The sequence below is a fragment of the Microtus pennsylvanicus genome, chromosome 1, assembly GCF_037038515.1.
Source record: "Microtus pennsylvanicus isolate mMicPen1 chromosome 1, mMicPen1.hap1, whole genome shotgun sequence".
Classification (NCBI taxonomy): Eukaryota; Metazoa; Chordata; class Mammalia; order Rodentia; family Cricetidae; genus Microtus; species Microtus pennsylvanicus.
In genome coordinates, this window is record NC_134579.1 from 108386778 (window position 1) to 108408781 (window position 22004).

At 49.1% G+C, this 22004-nt stretch overlaps 1 protein-coding gene and 1 long non-coding RNA gene across 4 annotated transcripts in view; both read right to left on the minus strand.

Annotated features, from left to right (window-relative positions):
• Adgrd1 (adhesion G protein-coupled receptor D1) overlaps window positions 1–16640 on the minus strand; it is a 115308-nt gene extending 98668 nt beyond the window's left edge. The window contains exons 1-4 of one of the 2 annotated variants that reach the window (XM_075978008.1): window positions 16040–16640; window positions 15865–15901; window positions 2998–3081; window positions 74–169 (exon numbers count right to left, since the gene is read on the minus strand). In XM_075978008.1, coding sequence (XP_075834123.1) covers window positions 74–169; window positions 2998–3081; window positions 15865–15901; window positions 16040–16105 — 283 coding nt within the window. In that variant the 5' untranslated portion in view covers window positions 16106–16640. The remainder of the gene's footprint in view (window positions 1–73; window positions 170–2997; window positions 3082–15864; window positions 15902–16039) is intronic. The other variant, XM_075978005.1, reaches the window with a different exon arrangement.
• A 4688-nt stretch (window positions 16641–21328) lies between these two features.
• Window positions 21329–22004, minus strand: part of LOC142840757 (uncharacterized) — a 5118-nt gene continuing 4442 nt past the window's right edge. The window contains exons 2-3 of one of the 2 annotated variants that reach the window (XR_012908964.1): window positions 21822–21868; window positions 21329–21464 (exon numbers count right to left, since the gene is read on the minus strand). This is a non-coding gene — a long non-coding RNA (uncharacterized LOC142840757). Of the gene's footprint in view, window positions 21496–21821; window positions 21869–22004 lie in introns of both variants that reach the window. The other variant, XR_012908963.1, reaches the window with a different exon arrangement.

Below are 22004 nucleotides of genomic sequence, written 5' to 3' on the forward strand. Positions count from 1 at the left end.
TACAGAACCAGATCGAGCCGGTCCTTGACTCCAGTGGGCTCCACATTAGACAGGACCCAGCACCGGTGCTCACCTACGGTCGCAGAGAAGTTGGAGTAGGCAGAGTCATTGGTAAAGACAAAGGTAGCATTGTGGGAGGGAGGCACAGTGAGGTTGTGGGTTCGCAACGCTGGGTGAAATGACAAAAGAGAAGACAACACATGAGTGACATGAGACACAAATGGAAACAGCGCATCTCTCACCCCGACACACAGGGGAAGGGTTCCTCCTTCCCTCCTCCTCCTCCTCGGCCCACAGGTTTCTTCAGCAGACTCCATAACCAGTTCCAATGGGCCCCTGAGTCGGGCCACTGCTGGCCTTGGGCACAATCAAGGAGATAAATGCCTCAATTTGCTGGCCCCCAGTCCCACACAGATGCGTCGTTGAGAGATGTTGAGTTGAACTCAGCCATTTGTGAAGCAGTGGTAACAGAAGGAGAAATGGTTGTGATATGGGGGACCAATGAGAGACAAACATCTGCGTGAGATGGCAACAGACAAGACAACAGAGGGTTTGGCAGCAGGCAAAAGGGTTGCACATCCAGGAAGTGGTATCCAGAGCCTTTCAGCTGTTCCCAGCCTTGAGAGGTGCTGGTAGATCCCAGCTTGTCTCCTCATCCTGGGGACCTGCTCTCAGGATGACACACACCTGCTCAGCAACACAGACTGCCTAGGGGACTCCAACATGAGGCCGCAGTGCCAGTGCCACATCGCACAGTGTGGGGACAGAGATGGAAGCATTGAGAATTTCACCAGAAGTCAAAACACTCAGCTCCTGCTGTGTGCCTGAGTGATTATGGGACTTCAGAAAACCGTAGGCTACCGACTTAATCAGCAGCTGTGAGCCAAGATGGGGAGATGGGGTGAAAATGCCAGCGATGAGGACCCTAGGGGCCCCAACAATGCTCTTCCACTTGGTCAGGTGATTGCCTCTCGGGGGTTTCAAAATAAAGACTTCCAGAGAAGACATTGAGATTATGACAAAGGCCGATGGTCTGTTTCCCCTGATCCAACACACCAGCTAGCACAGGGCGCTGTTGCCCTTACTACAGCAGAGTGGAAAAATGTTTTTGGCTGCCATACAGTCTACAGGGGCCACCAGCACCCTACCACCTGGGAGGGCCCACAAAGGATGGAGGAGCAGCGTGGTCAGACCGAGTCCTTTGCAGAGGCCACACCCGCCACCAGCTCTAAGACCCCAGCTGGTGCTTCTAGACTTGGAAGGTTTTTTGTTTTCGTTTACTTTTAATTTAAAACAAAATATTATTTATTTTATTTTGGTTTTCAAAATATACATTTATCTTTTCTATATGCATGTGTACTTTTAATTTTAAACATCACTTATTTCATTTTGGTTTTTAAAATATACATTTATCTGTTGTATGTGCACATACACATACACCTGCTTATATGACACAGTATATATGTAGATGTCAGAAGACAACTTGAGGAGAGTGTATTCTCCCCTCCATCACATGGGTCCTGGAGACTGAACTCAGGCTGGGTCTTGAGAGTAAGCACCTCTATCCACTAACCCATGGTGTCAACTCTTTTTTTTTTTTTTACTTAAGAAAAAGGGGCTTATGTATGCCAGGAGGCATAAGTAGAGATCAGAAGATAATCTTCAGGATTCAATTCTTCTACCATGTAGGTCCCGAGAATCGAACTCAAGTCGTGAGGCTTGGCAGCAAGTGTCTTTATTCACTAAACTATCTCAGCCCGCCCCTGGACTCCAGCGTTTTAGGGAGACATTTTAAAACCTTCTGTGACAGCTTCCCACTGTACTGGCGTCACATTGATGGGGAAGAGGCCAGGGATCTGAGGTGGACAACATGCCCACCAACAGTGCTCTGGATGCACTGCACAAGAACCTGTGTCTATCCAGAACAACAGCGTGTGTGTGTGTGTGTGTGTGTGTGTGTGTCCGCACTTGACATCCTTGGAGCAATGAGTTTATAAACATAAAGTAAAAGACCTCCAGAACTTATTCTGAATCAGTGCTTTCCAAGAAGGGGGTTCTTGTTGGAATGGACATGCTCACAACTGTCCTGGGTTTCTCCAATATCATTGTCCGAGCTCAGTGAGACAGAGACCCTGACACCTCCTGTGGAGTCAGCACCAGGAAGAGCATCTTAGGGGATGTTGGCCAGTGTGTGGACAGCTGCTTGATAGACAGGGGACACCTTGCTTTGTGAAACGGTGACCTTAAAACAAGGGAGTCTGTGACTGTTCATCAAGATCCCTACATGGGCTTGCTGTGGCAAGTCAGCTCTGTCCTCCCATAAGCATGTACCCAGAATCACTCCACAGCAGAAGGTTTAGGAAGCCCTGCCCTACTATCATCATAATGTATAAATGTTCTCATTAAACACTTTGCAGTGCCCGTGAGTTGCTTGCTCATCTCTATCCCTACAGCTCCAACGTGTCCTGGGGCATCTAGAGACTCTTTCTCTCTCTCCAGATGTTCTAGCTCCTGGGAGGCACTATCCCCACACTGCAGGCATGCCCACATCCCTAAGCCCCTAGAGGGCGCCATCCCCACACTGCAGGCATCCTCACCTCCCTATGCCCCTGGGGGGCGCTATCACCACACTCTGGCATTTCTTACCTCCCTATGCCAATGGGAGGCGCTATCCCCACACTGCAGGCATTCTCACCTCCCTAAGCCCTTAGGGGGCGCTATCCCCATACTCAGGCATTCTCACCTCCCTATGCCAATGGGGGGCGCTATCCCCATACTGCAGGCATTCTCACCTCCCTATGTCCCTGGGGGGCGCTATCCCACACTGCAGGCATTCTCACCTCCCTACACCCCTGGGGGGCGCTATCCCACACTGCAGGCATCCTCACCTCCCTACACCCCTGGGGGGCGCTATCCCACACTGCAGGCATCCTCACCTCCCTACACCCCTGGGGGGCGCTATCCCACACTGCAGGCATGCTCACCACCCTTGTCTACCTCCAGTTGTGTCCTGAAGCTCAAGGATCCCATCCACATTTTCCAAAGGCCAGTAATGAGAAGCAGAAGCCAAGACCGCAAACCCTGCAGAGAAAGGACCAAAAAGTTTAAATCACAATTCGGGAGGAAGGAACTGAAGATAAGAGCTGTGTGTGACCCAAGCTCTCGGAGATTGAGAAAGAGTGAAATTGTCATGATGGCCACAGATCTAGCTGGAAAGGCATTAAGAGAAATTCAATACACACTCCTGGTTAAACAAAACCACCACTTCAAATTAGAAATCGATGGCTAGTTTCCTAATTGGACAGAGCAGGACAAATAGGGAGGGACAACACCTCCTAACTCAAGAAAACAAAAGCCCCGTCCGTGTGTGGGTCCAGGGCTAGGAGCTGCCCATTAGTGTCAGGAAAGGTAGAAATGCCCATTATCGTACTATTACCTGGAGTGGCTTTAGAGGCAACGTCTGAAATAATTGGACCACAGACTGAAACAAGGTTTAAAATGACTTTGCAGGGGGAAGATGATAACCCCAATGTCGTGTCAGGCATCACAGAGGCCCTTAACAAACACTCCCCTGTGTCTTTTAGCAGTAACTTGCAAGATAGCACATTCTTCCCCTGTTTGTAAAGAGAAGCAAAATTCCTGCTGGAGGACCGGGGAGACAGCTCCAGGACAAGCTGCTTACCACACAGGCATGAGTACCTGCGTTCTGTCCCCAGACTCACGTGAAACCAGGTGTGGTAGTAAATGCGTATGATCCCAGTGCTGGTGAGGCAGAGTCTAGGGGATCCTGGGAGCTCATAGACCTGCCAGGTTAGCAAAAACATGAGCTTCAGGCTCAATGAGAGGCTTTGAGACCCTGCATGCCTGCATGCACATGAGCATGCACACATACACACTCACACCAAAACATAAAAATAAAAAAAAGTAAACAAGAATAGCTATAGCCAAGAATAAATAAGAGAACTGGTACGGGTGGGGTGAGTACTGGAGGATGCTGGGGACAGCAAAGGTCGTGAGCAGAGCTGGGGACAAGCCTGGAGGTTGCAATAAGGGGACATTGGGTACCACATGTGTAGGCAGATGTTCAGTGGCTCCACTACATAGAGACAGCTGGCTAGTGATAAAAGTAGCATCAATGACTTGTTCACCACAGGTACTGAAGTCAGTTAGGCATCTGGGAAAAACATAAGATCTCAGCTCATACTTCAGATGGTTCCAAGTGTGAGTGTAACACAAAAGCTGAGCTGGAGGCTGGGTGGGGTGGAGTGTGGCTTTAATCTCAGTTTGGGAGGTAGAGGTAAGGGGACCTCTGTGTTCAAGGCCAGCCTGGGCTACATAGTGAGACCCTGTCTAAAAAGAAACAGGTGAACCAGGCACAGTGATTTGTGCCTTGTGCCCATATGCAGTTAAGGTTTAGGGAACTTGCTCTGCTCGTCAAAAATAACATTTTGAAGTAGTCATTAGTGAACTACCCAGTGCTCCTTTATCTCCATCACCCCAGCAGTACTCCCTCATCCCACCACCCCACCAGTGCTCCCTCATCTCCATCCCCCCAGCAGTGCTCCCTCATCTCCATCACCGCACAAGTGCTCCCTCATCCCCATCACCGCACAAGTGCTCCCTCATCCCCATCACCCCACCAGTGCTCCCTAATCTCCAACACCCCACAAGGGCTCCCTCATCTCCATCACCGCACAAGTGCTCCCTCATCCCATCACCCCACCAGTGCTCCCTCATCTCCATCACCCCAGCAGTGCTCCCTCATCCCACCACCCCACCAGTGCTCCCTCATCTCCATCACCGCACAAGTGCTCCCTCATCCCATCACCCCACCAGTGCTCCCTCATCTCCATCACCCCAGCAGTGCTCCCTCATCCCACCACCCCACCAGTGCTCCCTCATCTCCATCACCCCAGCAGTGCTCCCTCATCCCACCACCCCACCAGTGCTCCCTCATCTCCATCCCCCCAGCAGTGCTCCCTCATTCCCATCACCCCACAAGTACTCCCTCATCCCATCACCCCACCAGTGCTCCCTCATCTCCATCACCCCACAAGTGCTTCTTCATCTCCATCATCCTGCAAGTACTCCCTCATCTCCATCATCCCACAAGTGCTCCCTCATCTCCATGATCCCAGCTCCAACGTATCCGTCCCTCCCTCTTGTGAGGTGGAAGGATTAGAAGTTCAGAGCCAACCTCCATGATATAGTGAGTTCTAGGTCAACCTGCTGCATGAGACCCTGATTCAAATAAATACATAAATAAATAGAAATTTTCTGAGGTTTTACATTTAGCTGATTTTGAAAATTTCTATGCAGGAAATAAACCGAATCAAACTGTGAGGCAACATTCATGAAGTATATATGACAGAAACTCAATTTCTTTTTTTAGATGTATTCAATTTAACATATTAATAAAATTACTGTGGGCTAGGAATATGGTTCAGTGGTAGAATGTTCAACTAATATGTGTGAAGGCCTGGATTCAATCCTCAGACAGAAAAGAAAGAAGTGGGGAAGAAGGGAGGAAGAGGGAGGGGGAAGGAAAGAAGGGAGGGAGGGAGGGAGGGAGGGAAGGAGGGAGGAAGGAGGGAGGGAAAGAGGGAAGGAGGAAGGAAGGAAGGAAAGAAGGAAGGAAGGAAGGAAGGAAGGAAGGAAGGAAGGAAGGAAGGAAGGAAGGAAGGAAGGAAGGGAGGGAGGGAGGAAGGAAGGATGGATGGAAGGAGAAAGAGAAAGAAAATCTATCAATGAAGAGGAACTCAACAGAAAGCTTAGGAGCAGTAAGACAGTTGGAGGAAGAAGAAAGGAAAACATTATAAAGCAGCTCACCCTCCCAGCCGGACTTCTTCTGTTGGAATGGCAACCAAGAAGCCAGATGTGTGAAGCTGATCGGTTCTGACAGAGATTCAGAGGGAGTCAGTGTCAGGTTGGCCTTTCCAGAGGACAATCTGGCTAAGTTGATGCAGAGGTTAAGGGCACTTTTTCTCTGGTGTAACTCTACTCCCAGGAATTTAACTCCGGAGGCTCTCAAATGTATGATCAAAGACCTGTACACAAAGTATTCTCTGTGGAATGTTCCCACAGGGTCGAAAACCAGAGAGCAGCCTGGACGCTCAACCGCGGAGAGCTGACTAAATAATCAGAGCGTATGTGCAGTGAGCTGGTGTGCAGCCGAAGAAACGGTGAAGAATGGCATGCATGGGTTGACATCAGAGTGGTGCTCAGAAGAACTGGCTCTATGGCTTGCTGGTAGAATGCTTGTCTAGCGTGCGAAAACCCTTGGGCTCTAGACCATGCAAAATACACACACACACACACACACACACACACACACACACACACACACACTTGGTTCCTGTAATGTTTTGTGGTTTTGTTTGTTTGTTGACAATGGGTGTGCTCACTTGTCTAGCATGTGAAAACCCTTGGGCTCTAGGCCCAGCAAAATACACACACACACACACACACACACACTTGGTTCCTGTAATGTTTTGTGGTTTTGCTTGTTTGTTGACAATGGGTGGGCTCACTTGTTAGGTTGTCAAACCTGACATCCTCCTGCCTCTACCTCCCAAGTACTAGAATTATCCATGTGTGAGACCATAGTGGGCTTACAGTGTTCTTTAATTGGTATTGTTAGGGAGAAGCAAAAACAACAACAAAAACTAAACCAAACCAGACAAACAAAAAAAACCCGCCAGGTTGGCAAGACAGATCAGTGGGTAAAAGTGTTTTCTAGGCAAGCCAGTTAATCTAAGCTCAATTCCCGATCCCATGGTGAAAGGAGAAAATTGACTCCTCCAACACACACACATACACACACACACACACACACGCACGCACGCACACACACACACACACACACACACACACACACACACACGCACGCACGCGCACACACACACACATACACACTCTTAACAATTTCTTACACATTGTAGCTAGACAGGGGTAGGGAGCTCTGATACTCTGTTGCACAGGGGAGATTGGCTATGGAGAGCAGCCATGTCCCGTGAATCTCAAAGGCTAGCAGAAGTCAGTCTAATTCTCAGGAAGCTGAGGCAGGAGGTTCACAGGTTTGAGGCCAGCATGGGCTGCATTGAAACCTTGTCTCAGAAAAACAGCACAAATTAAAAAAAAAGCTGAAAGAAGGGAGTTTGAACGTCTTTACCATGAAGGGTGATAAATGTCTGTGGAGATGGAAGTCTACTCCGATCTCACAGTGGGTGCCCACACCAAGAGAAGACGTATGTACCTTTAACACAGGTTCTGTGTTCTTAGGAACCAGTTCAAAATAAGGCGGGTCAGTGAGTTGACTCAGAAAGTGTGCCACCAAGTCTGCCACCCTGAGTTTGCCTGCTGGATCCACAAGGTGGAAGGAGAGAACCAACTGCTTCAAGTTGTCCTCTGACCTCACGCACACACCGTGATGTGCACACACACACACAAACACACACTGTGACAAGCACACACACTGTGACATGCGTGCACACACACAAATAATAGATAAGTGTAAAAGAAAAGCTGATTAAAATAATAAGTAATAAAAATAATTTAACCAAATACAGTAATACAGATCTTCAAATCTTCAATTCCGGCGCTAGGGAAGGTGAGTTGAGGAGACAATAAGTTCAAGGTCAGCCTAGTCTACGGAGTAAGAATATGTCTCAAAAAAAAACTAAAATGAATAAATTTTAAATATATATATCAAAGTGATAACCAGGCATTGTGGCACACAACCTTCAATTCCAGCACTTGAGAGGCAGAGGTAGGTGGATCTCTGTGAATTTGAAGCCAGCTTGGTCTATATAGTGAGTTCCAGGACAGACGGGGCTATGTAGAGAGATGTTGTCCCACACACAAAAAAAAAAGAAAGAAAGAAAGAAAGAAAGAAAGAAAGAAAGAAAGAAAGAAAGAAAGAAAGAAAGAAAGAACGAAAGGAAGGAAGGAAGGAAGGAAGGAAGGAAGGAAGGAAGGAAGGAAGGAAGGAAGGGAGAAAGATAGAGAAGGAAGAGTCACATTGCTAGTACGTCCTGCTTTCCAAGCCTCTGACCTGCTTTCCTTGGCAAAACACTGCTAAGTCCCACCTTCAAAATCGGGGGTGGGGGTGGGAATGGGCGTCGTCTTGGGCAGCGTTGACACGATAATCCTAGATGACAGCTAAAGTACATTTCACACCTCATCTCTTGAACCTCACATTGCTGGCTCCGTGTGCCAGTTTGGGTCTTCGCTACTTTGCACGCTGCTGTGATGAAATGTCCGGCGGGAAGCAACTCCAGGAAGGATTTTCTGCAGGCTCACAGTTCATCATGGCAGAGCATGAGCAGCTGGGCCACAGTCAGAAAGCCGCAAGAAGTGAACGGACGCTGGCTCTCAGCTGGCTTTCTCCTTCCGGGTCGTGTAGGATCCCTAGCCATAGGATGGCACTGTCTACATTTATAGGTAGGGTTCCAGTTAGCTCTATCAACTTGACACAGCCTGGAGTCCTCTGAGAGAAAAGCCTCAATGGATGAATTGTTTAGATCAGATTGGGCAGGTCCGGGGGGTGGGGACATATCTTAATGGCTAATTTATATAGGAGGGCCCAGCTCACTGTGGGTAGCACCATTCGCTAGGTTGTCTAAGAAAGATAACTGAGCCTGAGGCAAAGAACAAACCAGGGTCCTCCACGATTTCTCCTTCAGTCCCTGCCCTGACTTCCCTCAGTGAGGGACTGCGACCTGGGAGTCACAGTTAAATGATTTTATCTGTGTTTATTATCTTCTATAGATGAATATATAATTAGAGTCACAGTTTATCTGGTTACGCCAGATAAACCCCTTCTCCCCTCACCGTTGCTTTCAGTGAAAGTGTTTCATCACAGCCAGGGCAATCAAACTACAACAGTGAGTTTTCCTACCTCAATCAATTCAATCTAGAGAATTCTCCACACGCATGCCCAGAGATTTGCCTCCTGGATGGTTCTGAATACTGTTGAATTGGAAACATTAACCTTCACGGTTTTCCCCTGTCCCTTTTGTGTTCCCACATAACTCCCAAAAGCAAGCCAAAAACAGAAAAAGTCCTCCACTGGGGCCTTAGGAAATTAATCAAGGCCTAATCCTGCAGGCAGCCAGGAAGCAGTGCCGAGCAGTCTCCAGCTGGGAAAGGCCGGACTCGGAAAGGCAAAAATCCAAAGCTTTCGTTTTAAACGTCGATTTTTTTTTTTAACCCCAGAAGCCAAAGATATTCGGTTTTTAAAACCCTCCAGGGCTTGTTATTCAATTCATGTGGGAAAAAAATCAGAAACAGAAAGAACATCTATTGGCTAAGACCAACTTTTGGGTCTTCAGAATCCACCTCTGCCACTCAGACACAGTGTCCTTCCTGCCATCTCTAGTGAACCAGGCTACAGCCGGTTCTGGACAGAAAGACTGACCAGTGAAGGTGTGGAGTCACCCCAAAACAAGCCCATGCAAAGGAAATGGGATGGGAGATTTGAGCTGAGCACATTTGTCACCATAGCGTCGGCATGAACCCCAAGGCAGGACAAAGCACCCACGCCACTCCCCTTGTCCTCTGACTACAGCATGAATCTCCTACACGTACAAAGTCAGAGGACAAGGCTGCTTAAGAGGAAGGAGGGTGGAGCCAGGTGAGCCCCAGAAGGACGGCATTCTAGGTGGTTAACAAGCGGGATGACTGGACACAGGAGCTAGAGCAGCTTACACAGAGCCGTGGCCCGCCTCGGAGCAGGAAAGCAAAAGCAGGGGAGGGCAGCCAGCCTCTCAGGTCTTAGACTAGACCGGTGTCACACTGTGGGAAGGTTCACCTGGGATTACCAGGTCTCCCATTTTGTATTCGATAAAGTGTAAATCTCAGCACTCTTTAAAGAAACTTCTCTTTGAGACCATTACAGATCACCCCCAATTAGTCAAAATCCACAGAACAACATGGGATGTACTCACTCATATTTGGTTTCTAGCCATAAACCAAGGACATTGAGCTTATAATTAGTGATCCTAGAGAAGCTAAATAAGGAGAACCCAAAGAAAAACATATAGGCATCCTCCTGAATATTAACCTTCAGCAAGCGATGAAAGGAGACAGAGACAGAGACCTAAATTGGAGCACAGGACTGAAATCTCAAGGTCCAAATCAGGAGCAGAAAGAGAGAGAGCACGAGCATGGAACTCAGGACCGCGAGGGGTGCACCCACACATTGAGACAATGGGGATGTTCTATTGGGAACTCACCAAGGCCAGCTGGCCTGGGTCTGGAAAAGCCTGGGATAAAACCGGACTCTCTGAACATAGCGGACAATGAGGACTACTGAGAACTCAAGAACAATGGCAATGGGTTTCTGATCCTACCGCACGCACTGGCTTTGTGGGAGCCTAGGCAGTTTGGATGCTCAACTTAGTAGACCTGGATGGAGGTGGGGGTTCCTTGGACTTCCCACAGGACAGGGATTGCTTTTCGGGCTGGGGGGGAGACTTAATTGGGGGAGGGGGAGGGAAATGGGAGGCGGGGAAGAGACAGAAATCTTTAATAAATAAATAAATTAAAAAAAAATAAAAATAAAATAAAAATAAAAAAAAATTCTTAAAACTAATAAAAAAAAAAATCCACAGAACATAGAGCAAGCGATCACGGGTACCTAGGCCCAGTTGGTGTATCTACGATACAACTCCGGCAAGGAACATCAGGGAGCATCTCAGAAGGCAAGGGTAGGGGTTTCCAAGGGCCAGAGGACCAGGAAATCTGCTGTGAAACTATATGCCCTAGAAATAACGAGGCAGCCTTCACCCTGATTCTTCAACAGTATGGCTGCATAAACAAGACCCGAACAGAGCCAACAATAGTTAGGCCAGTGTGAAAGGGGACTATCACCGGGCCCCAACCCTAAATGGCGAACTGCAGGCAGCTAAGAAATGCTGACAGTACGATAATTATTTCTTCCCAGCCATGAACTACCTCATCTATTTTTGTTTATTTTTTAATTTTAATTAATTAATTTATTTATTTATTTTTGGTTTTTCGAGACAGGGTTTCTCAGTTAGTTATGAAGACAGTCCTTGAACTCGCTCTGTAGACCAGGCTGGCCTCGAACTCACAGAGATCCGCCTGCCTCTGCCTTCTGAGCACTGGGATTAAAGACGTGCGCCACCACCGCCCAGCTCATTTTTGTTTATTTTTTAAGGCAAGGTCCTTTGTGGACCAGGCTGACTGTGAACTCAGAATCTTTCTGCCTCTGAGTGCTGGCATGATAGGCGTTTACTAATTGTGCTGACTCAAGGTGCCTGCTTTTGAAAGTTGTCAGAAATACAGATGTTTTAAATTGGATTTTGAAATTTTTCGCCGATGCTAATATCGCCAGTTTTTTTTTTTTAATTAAAATCGTGTGGTGTTAATAAGATGGGCTAGACCCAACCCATAGGCTCCTTGAACTCCCAACAGGGTCAGATCACCCACACAGTCCTCGAAGTTTCATAAGAGCAAGACAGCCTCGATCTTTTATGGAAAAGGATAATATATGGCTGTTTTCAAACCGCGAAGGTGAAAAGCCTGTCACAGTTAGTCACATGGCCGCCTCAGACTCCCACAGGGATGGCAGGCCGGTCTCAGGGAGCAAACAGCCTCGAGGGCTGAAAATAATGGCGTGGGAAAGGCAGAGAAATGAGAAGGACTGGGAAGGAGGAAAGGAGAAGAGGAAGAAAGAGAAACAAAGACAAAAGATGGGGGAAGATGACCGAGAGAAAAGTTGGAGACGGGAGTAAGGAGGGAGTGAGAGAACAGAAAGAAGGAAGAAGTGGGAGAAAGGTTTTAGTCTACAGCATAACCGTAAGCCAGTTCTTCAGAATTCATTTTTCACGCGATTCTAATGTTCCACTGATCTAATATCAGTTTGCTTTGAGGGGTTGGGAGGGAGGGAGAGTGAGAGAAAGAGAGAGAACTGAGTGTCAACACTCAAATCCTCCACGTCTTATCTCTTCCCTTCCCAGGCTGGCTCCCATGGGATCTGGGACATCCCTTTGGGAACGCTTCTTTGGGCTCTGCTACCAAAACACTACAGAAGCCTCTCTGCGGTGGAAAAGTTGGTCTCTCTCTGTAGATGGCCTTAGACACCAAAGCTCTTTTTACTGAAGGAGGTTGCCTGCTGTCTCGACGGTCTGCAATACTGTTCCCCGTGTTTTTCATAGCTATCTCTTTCTAATCTGGGTCTCCATTCCCTCTTGCAAAACTTCCTGATTCCAATGCATCTTGCTCTGTTTTCTCAGCGTGATGCCCCACGACCATGTTTTATTTATGGTCTTTTGTCTGCCTCATCATCTTGATCTTTGAAGGTGGTAGAGGGAGGGGGGTCCATCTCTTCTGTATCATGTGTCTGCTGCATCAAATTACAGCCTTTCTGTGTGTATGCGTGCATGTGTGTGTGAAATTCAGGTTTCTGCATTTGCAGCCTCCCGTTTTAAATGTTAGTAATTAAAAACATAACTATATAGGTAGAATGAATGATAGAGTATAAAAACAACTTGACAGATATAATTAAACATAAACATAGAATGACCACAGAACATAATTATATGCATAAAATATATTTATAAATTTAGCATCTTCTAGAAAAATCTCTACTTGCTATGTTTCCATGTTTTTGATACGGAATAAACATTGTTTTTAAAAATTTTATTATGGGGGATGGAGAGATGGCTCAGTGGTTAAAGCTCTGCCTGCTCTTGCAAAAGGACATGGGTTTGAGTCTCCGCACCCACATGGCAGTTCACAACCATGTATAACTCCAGTCTCAGGGGAGCTGATGTCCTTTTCTAACTTTCACGTGCATAGGGCATCCATATGGTGCACAGACATACATGTAGGTAAAGCATGCATGCACATAAAATTCTCTTTTAACAACTCCATTGTGAATACATATTCTTATTTATATATTTTTGTTTTGTTTCAAGACAGCATTTTCTCTGTGTGTTGCTGCCTGTCCTGGAACTCACTCTGTAGACCAGTCTGGCCTCGAACTCACATTGAGATCCACCTGCCTCTGCCTCCCTGAGTGCTGGGATTAAAGACGTGCACCACCACCACCTGGCTTATATATTATTTTTTTGGATTGCCCAGAAAAGATGGAGAATGATATTTCTGCTGTGACCCGGTGGTTACAGAAGTCCTTCGTAAGCTACTTCATAAATAACAGCTGTCGTTGTCTGTTTTGTATGCCAAGCAGAGCTGTGAAGTCTGGGGCTGTCCTGGAATCGGCAGTCCCCACGGCCTGGAAGGAAACTAGGTAACGACGCAGCTTGCTATTTTTCTCAAGTTTCCAGTCCCTCGTTGCAAACACCATCTATAAAAGGACATGTTTATAAACTTTTACAAAGTGGCCGGCAATCTTGACGAATGCCATTTATGGGTTTGGATCGACCAACCTCAGCGCTTCCTAGGTCACCCTGGGGAACAGAGGGCTATGAACCAGGATCTGGGGTGTATGTGAGAGTGTCTCAGATGAGTGTGGGGGTGAGTCCCCTCTCCGGAGTCCCCCTTCCACTCCTGGCTTCCCTCTCAAGTGGGAACTTAGAGCTAAATGGGCTCTAACTACAGCTCTTAGAATTCGGCGTCAATGACAGCTCACAGTCACAGTCACAGAGAGACTCGGAAGGTGGTGGCACCCCAAAGGATCTCGTACCATCTTTGAAATTTCTAAAACTAAGCGATCACTCATATGGTAGATACCTGGTGACCTAGGTCAGGGTAGACACCTAAACACAGGGAGCTGAAAATGCAGGTGGCCTCAGCTGGGACTCTGTTTACAGGATGTCAGCACTGTCTTTACACAGACAAGGCACGGAAGACGGTTGGTGGCTGTTTTCTGAGTCCTGCCTTGTGCATATGGACAGGGATGGAGCCGGAAGGAAGCAATAAAGGATAATAGCTTATGGCGAGTTTTCTATGTCACTCCTAGGTGACCCCCCACTAGGTGTGAGTTCCCCTAACTCCCTCCAGATGGCGTCGTCTCATTCCTGTGAGCTTGAACTAACCACTCCGGCTACAGGCTTGCCATTGACCGGCAGCTGTGCAGGTGCGTGTGTACAGGTGGGAGCCAGCTCTGTGTGCTTCTTAAGCTGCTTTGGGCAATCCCAAGGACACTCCCTTCCTTGGCAAGTGACATCCAACCCTGACTCTCACTCTTTGTGTCTGGGCAGTCCCTTGGCTTATGCGTCAACCCTGTGCCCATCTGGGGCTCTCATGGTAGGGGAGCCTGTCAGGGGTCAGGTTTTCCTAAAGTCTCCTTTGGGGCTTCTTGGGCTTTGGAGATAGGAGGGGAAATCCAAAGAGGTCTTGCAGAGAAGGCTGGATATTATTTTAAAAAAATATATATAGACTAAGTCCAAAATGTAAGAAAAGATGTAAATAAGTTGGGGGGTGGGATGAGGAAGTAGAGTGGAGAGGATGAAAGAAACAAGGAACAGAAACAGAGGAGAGGAAAGGAAGGAGGAAAACTGGAAAAGAGAAAAGATGAGCGAGGAGGCAGAAAAGAAGGAGGGGAGAGGGGGAAGACCGTCTCTTGGCTGTGCCCTGTGGTCAGTGGAAGCAGAAGGAAGAAGGACAAAGGAGCTACTAGGGATGGGAGTGGAAACCAGAAGGAATCCCTCTCAGCCTAGTCTGGGACTTTGAGAGGCACCTAGGATCCCTGGCCTAGGCTCCGGGAATCCTCGGGCCGTTATTGAAGGTGCTCTACCAGGAGAGACTTTGTTCTCCTCAACATCAGGTCAGGTGCGAGGCATCTACACAGAACAAAGCTGAATTGGCACCACTGAAGTTCAGGGTCCAGGATGCTAGTTCATGTGTGGAGTGGACATGTAAGTATGTGCAGACATGTACGCGTGTATTCAGACATGTGTGCAGAAACTCAGCCAAAGGACAAATTCCGCAAACGGCCCTTGATGTTTTCTCTCCTCAGACCAGCAATCCGCACAGTTCTGGGTCTGACTGACTGAAGATGCCTTTTGGTATGAGCAGCACCCTCATATCAGAAGGGAGGGAGATCTTTCCCTAAAACAGTTTCAGTATGTTCTCCAGAGCCTCATCCTCTCTGTTGCCCTTCACCATGGCTACCGTGTTGGCTTGTGAGCACTGGCTGGGCAGGGCCCCTGTTAAGAGGCAGGCTGATTCGGTTGATCAGTTCTGCTGGGAATCCCAGTGTCTCTGAGCTGAGTCACAGGCTTCTTCGCCGTGATCCACCAGGTTTTCCCAGCAATGGGTCAGACATGCTTGTTCTTTGGCTCTAACCTTCAACGAGAACCCCAGTCCCAGAGGACCTACCGCAAGCAGGCTGGAAGCCTCTTCCTATTCGCCCCCACTGCAGATGTGGCAAGCCTCCTATCTGTAACAGGGCTGTGATTTGGACTTCCAAGCAAGTGTCACCTTGTACGTCTAAAAGGGGGAGTTACAACAGCCGAAGGCAAGTGTTCTGATCCCCACACACACACCTTCGCTGTGCATGTCCAGCACAAGTGGAAGGCACTACATCGTGGTGGCCAGGACCCTTGGAAGGGACTGTCCACAGCACCATGAGGTTGGAGGCACCAGGGAGAGTTCCCATGGTAGTGATCTACGTAGGCACAAGAAAGAGCAAAAGGCTCTTTTAATTAAGAGTCTGCCTAATATGTCTCCTTAATTAGAAGACAACACCTAACCTGGATCAAGAGGCAGCTGGGACAGAGGCCAGCTTCCTCACCAGCAGCCTGAAGGCGCTGGTCACACCAGAGTTGTCTCAAAGGGCAGAATGTATTTTCTGGGGCTTCGACTAATGGTTTGTGGCGTACCCCAAAGGCAAGGAGCAAAGCGTACAATCATCGGAGCAGGAAGGGACCTTACCTGGGTGCTCCTGGGATCTGGGCTGGGTTCCGCACATCTGTAAGGAAAGGTCACAGGGTAAGTGCGGGAACAGCCTCCGCAGACGCATCCCAGCTGCCTGGGCAGCCCAGGGGCTATCCCAGCTGCCTGGGCAGCCCAGGGGCTATCCCAGCTGCCTGGGCAGCGGGGGCATTACCTGAAAGCTGCTGAAGGACCAGAGTAGCCAGGCCCAGCGGCAAGACAGTGCTGGCAGATCCCTCATGGTGGGAACCAGGCAATGGGATCTCCCACAGCCTGCCGGGAACCTCTCTACCTCCAACTTCCTGAGGACAAGGGCATCTTCATCACAGGTCTCTAGCCACAAAGTCTGTCCCCTAAAGTTTGTGCCTGAGCTCAGTTGGGGAGATTCTCCTCTCCAAACTGGAGTCTTCAGGGACCCAGAGTCTGGATGCTGCTCCGGGTTGAGTGAGCACTCCTCCTTGGTTCTACCAGCATCCCCAAGGTCCTGGCTGCTGCTGCTGCTGCTGCTGCTGCTGCTGCTGCTGCTGCTGCTGCTGCTGCTGCTGCTGCTGCTGCTGCTGTTGCTGGACAGGCCAGGGCTCAGGAGTCTGTGTCCTGGGCCGGAGACTGGCCGGCACTTGCCTCCTGTCTCAACCCAGAGCTCAGAGCTCAACTCGCAGCTTGGAGCTCAGCGATGATTGTGCTGCCTCCCTCTGCAGCTGAGCTCCGCCACACCTCGTTGGCCCAGAGTCCAGCCCGTGGCTTTGGGTGGAGAGCCAGAGTGATGTCAGTGGGCCTCAAACTTTGTTCTCCTCTATTTATATCCATCCCACTCTGGCTTTTCCTGGGTCCTAACACCAGTCTGCTAGGAACTGCTAAGCCCTTCCTGGGACTTTCCCATCAGAAGGTGGCCAGGCAAGCCTGGGCTGTACGTGGGGGGGGGGGGGGGGATGAGAGTGTGAATGGAGGTTGTGAGAGTGAGAATGCGTGTGAGGGTGGTGTTGAGAGTGTCAGTATTCGGGGTGAGAAAGTGTGTGTGTAGGTACGTGCGTGTAAACGTATGTGTCAGAGTATTGGGGGTGCAAGAAAGTGGGTATTGAGGGCTAGTGTATATTGGTAGGGGAAGTAAGAATAGGCGTAAGTGAAGAATGAAGAGAGGGGTAAAAGTGGAGGAGTGTGACTGCGCGGAGGTAGGTGCGAGCAAGTGTGTGTAGGTGTGAACGTAGGGAATACAGGTGGCAGGAATATGTGTGGGGGATGGGTGAGGGCAAGCCTATGCATGTTAAGATACCAATGGCTCAAAACTTTCCTAGTCACCGTGTGCTTTCAAGTGTGGATGTGTACAAGTGTGTGTGTGTGTGTGTGTGTGTGTGTGTGTGTGTGTGTGTGTATGAGTGTGGAGATGCGGGAGGGGTGAGAATGTATGCATGTGATGTGTGTGTATTCTGCGGAGGTGTATGAGTGTGGCCGTGTGGATGGATGTGAGGGAGTGTATGTGGGTGTGAGTGTAACTCAGTATGTGTGTGCTGGTGTGAGGGTGTACATCATCAGGGCATATTCTCAGCCGCACCCTCAAAGCCTCGCTAGCGTTGAGAAGAATATGGAGCAAGAGAGTTGTCTCCGTGATTGAAAAGCACTTACTGCTATCACAGAGGACATCAGGTGACTCAAACCGTCTATAACTCCAGTTCTAGGAGATCTAACATCCTCTCTGGTCTACTATACCCAAAAGATACCCATAAACTCATGTAGCCTCACACACATAACACAGAAATAAAAATTATAAACCTTTAAGAAACAAGGTATTAGCACAAGTGTAAGCCGGGCGGTGGTGGCATACGCCTTTAATCCCAGCACTCGGGAAGCAGAGGCAGGCGGATCTCTGTAAGCTCGAAGCCTGCCTGGTCTACAAAATCTGGTTCCAGAACAGCTAGGATGGTTACACAGAGAAACCTTGTCTCGAAAAACCAAAAATATATTTTTAAAAAAAAGATAAAAATGTGTAGCTGTGGATGGGTGTGTGTGACTGGGTGTGTCTCAGTACCACGGTGAATATGCGTACATTGCAGGCTCATTCTCATTGGCACCCTCAAAAATCTCTATCAGTATTAGTAAGTACGGGTGTGGCTCGAACTGGGGACGCCACTACGATCCGGGTCTTGCTCGAGCATGGGAAAACAGTGATTATGCCACACAAGAAAGGTAACGTCTATCCGTGCCCCATCCAGAGCCAGCCAAGCTTTCCCTTCAGCTCACCTTTATGGAATTCAGGACACCCCTCATGTGTGACACCTTCCTTTACCATACAATCCTACCTTAGCACACCTCAGCACCCAACTGCATCAGCGTCAGACTTCTGTTAACCGTGCTCCAGTTTAGCCGAGGCCAAGACTTGGCTCACCTTGCTCCAAATGTGCAGACACACTCACACACACGCATACACGTTTCTCACATACACACACAATAGCCATCCCTGCAGAGTCCGACCAGTAGCATGGCCACAAGGCACACAGCTGCCTCCTCCCAGCTCTCCCCATTTGTGTGCTCTTGGGCAGAGCTGTCTCCCTCCTGAATTCCACCTCTGCAGACTGGAGACAGCACTGAGTGTCCAGGAGACAGAGACTAACATATAAGGCCCTTAAGCCCTTACCACAGAGCTTGGGAGAGAGGTAACACACTCAATAAATGTTCCGATTACTACGATAAAGTGGAACATAACACCCAATAAAAGCGGGCTATCATTATCATCTCAATTGCCCTGACTTTAAATGGGAATTAAGAGTCCTGAGTCCAGCAAGCTTCCTAAAGAGGACAGAAAGAGGGTTTCCAGCCCCTGGGGGCAGGGAGAAGGGATGTCAAAATGCAAGGTGATTGCACTAACTCCCGCCTACGCTGACAACCTCCCTTACTATCGGGTCACCTCACTAGGGACGGTTCCAGATGGCTCTGCAGATAGCCCTCCTCCCAGAGCCAGAGAAACTGGACTCTGACCTCCAGGCTGTTTGTAATAATGACCTTTAGCTTGGTGCCTAGGTGCCTGTGGTGTAGGGAAAAGAGGATTTATAAATTACTTCTCATTTTGGTCTTCTAGCCCCTCCTCCAGAGGGAGAGTGGAGGGAGGGGCCTCAGCCCTTTCAGAACCTAAGAATTAAACACATTGCTGAGTACAGCCCTTTGTTTCCAAAGCCGACAATAAAACCAGGAGTAACTTTTAGCGTGAATTTGTCCTTGGATAAAGGGAGACACCTGATTCAATGACAATATCAAAAATCGGATGGACCATTCCGCAGGACCATCTGCCAGTTGCCAGAGCCTAGCTGCCAGGCTCCAACCCACGGGGTACTCACCTGTCCCTAGACTTCCGCATGCTCTCAGGCTGGGGTAGAGACTCCCCTACACCTACACCTCCCTTTTGCGCCATGTTTTCTCAAAACTGGCTTTGAAATCTCAACTGCAGAGAAATTCTCAAAGCTAACTTGGCAAACAAAAGGTGTGGTGTTGCCTGATGTGGAGGTCAGAGGTCAGCTTGTAAGAACGGGTTCTCCCCTTCTACCATGTGGCTCCCAGAGAGGTAACTCTGGTTGTCAGGCTGGGTGGCAAGCACCTTCACCCACTAAGCCAACTTGCCGTCCAGCGTGTTATTTACCATGGTCAGTGCACAGTGCACAGCTAACTAAAGCATCCTCCTCCAGCCTCCTGAGTCCTTGTACCCAGGACCACAACCCGCCCCTTCTCTGACTCACCACTTCTAGCCTCCACTGGCTGTGTTGTTCCTATGAAATTGACTTCCTGAGACTCCATATCCAAGCAATCACACCATGTTTGTCTGTGAGTTGCTTTATACCCTTAGCAGAATTCTGGACATGGATCTGGGGTGGCGTGTGGGCTTGCCATCCAATAACCAAGTCCTTTTGTGAGCCACGTTCTATCACTCCCTCGGGCAACACCCAAGTGTCACCCCGACAGGTGGCTCTCAGCCTTTCCCCATTGTTTTTCTTTCATGGACATAAATCACTACCTGACACACATTGTATCTCCAGCATCCGTTACAGTCGCTGCCACTGCCACGCTCTTCCTGCTGAAATGGGCATGCAGCAGAGCCCCGTGCGCGCTCTGAGACAGGGCAATGTGTGGCATCCAATATTCCAACAGTACCTTTTAAATGAATGCATGCCCACTTAACTTAAACGAATCCATGTGGGGAAATGTTGTGGCTTGGTAAAACTCCATCAGATTTTATTGAGTGGATGCTAATTAAATATTAAAAAAAGATGAGCCTTAAGCTTTGATGAGGCTCTACTCAATAAATGTTTATGAGGTTGCTGCAAGTTGTGGGGGGGGGGGGAGCTCGTTGGTGACAGGGCCTGAGCAAATTACACAAGGGCCAGCCTGGGCAGGACAGAGGTCCTGCAGGGGTCAGTCTGGAACGGCCGAGGAACTCAGTGGATGAGTTTCTTTGGTGAGTTTTATACCCTCAAGTGCACCTCCCATGCCCTGTCACGGGCCTTCCACCAGCCATCTCAGCCGTGTGGGGCAGCTGGCTTGCGTGATTCAGTACACACACTCCCTACAGATGGGCAGACAGAACAGCGGCTTCTGCCACACAAAGCGTACATGCCATGCACAGGCAGGAACAGAACAGGCAGACCTAGACAGACTGAGGGGTGGAGTCGTAAGGGAAATGACGTGGAAGCGTTAGCTCTGGGTGGCTGATGGAGGGAAGAACAGTCTATGAGAAACAAATGAGTGAATAAACAAAACAACCTATGGAAAATACTAAACTCAAGACAGACAGACACACATTCCTGAGACACAAACCTGTGTGTGCATGCACACAGAGACACACAGAGCTGCTGCCGGGGCTGGGGTATGTGTGTAATGCATCTGTGGAGCGCTTCTCTTATATGTGCGGAACCCTTGGCTTCATCCCCAACAACTTCCCGAAAGAGAATAAAAGTCACTGACTGTAATGATTAGCCTTCACTGTCAACTTGATTGGATTTGGGGTCACCTAGGAGATGCACTTGGGGTGTGACTATGGGGCCATTCCGAGAGGTGTAGCTGCGAAGACTCAGCCCTATTCCGTGGGTTGGGGTTCCATATGTGGGCAACCCTGTCCATGGGTTGGGGTTCCGGACTGAAGGAGCAAGCTGGGTACCAGCAGTCCTTGTTCTCTGCCTCCTGACTACAGCTGCGGTGTGGTCGGCTGCTTCACATCCCTGCTGTCACAGCTTGACCCCATGCCTTCACGGCCATGCTGAACTCTTCCCCTCGCGCTCCCTTTCGTTCCTTAAGCTGCTTGTGTCGAGCATTTTATCACAGCGGTGATTAATACACTCTCCTTGTAGCGAGTCGTGGCCCCTGGCCTGTGGACAATAAGACACGGACAGAAGTCTCTGAGGAAAGGACTCCAATGGTATACACCTTCCTTACTCCTTCAGAGCCTCTGGACAGGCTCTTTCCTGGCTCAAAGGTGGCGGCCGGGAGCAGTGGATGAAGAACCGTGTTCTGCTGGTTTGATGATGGCGAAAGCTCCCCCTTCTAAGATGGAGGAAACCGTGAAGATGCTGGCAAGAGAAGCTTGGTCCATGTCCAAAGTCCTCTTGACTCCCCTTGACCCACTAAAGGGGGTGGGGGAAGGAAACATCAAACCTGTCATCAAAAGTCACTCAGTCAGACCACAGGAGGGGTGGGGCTTGAGCAGTGGCTCGGAGAAACCTGAGCACGGGATGAACAGAGAACCCAGCAGAGACTCCCGAGAGTTACACAAGGAATACAGGTTGCCCTCAAAAGCTATACATGAACCGTTTGCCCCACTTCCACTCTTGTCCAAGGACTCCAGCAGGTGCCCACAAGACAGGCTGACAGTGGGCAGGTGACAGAACAAGTCACAGCACACACCCAGAAGGTCAGCATCACCATGGAAAAGAGCCTGCCAGTCCTGCCCAGACCATCCTTCCTTGGACCAAAGCTCTTACCTTCCTGGGAGTTGGACAGCCACCCTACACCATGTGAGAGGAGAAACCTGTAGGAGATCAAGAATGACAGGAAATGGGGCTCAGAGTATTTGGGCCCTCGTTCTGCCCAAGATAGGTCCTTGAGAAAACCCAGCAATGACACAGGGGCACAGGGCCACTGAGGCAGATCTCACACTGCCTCAA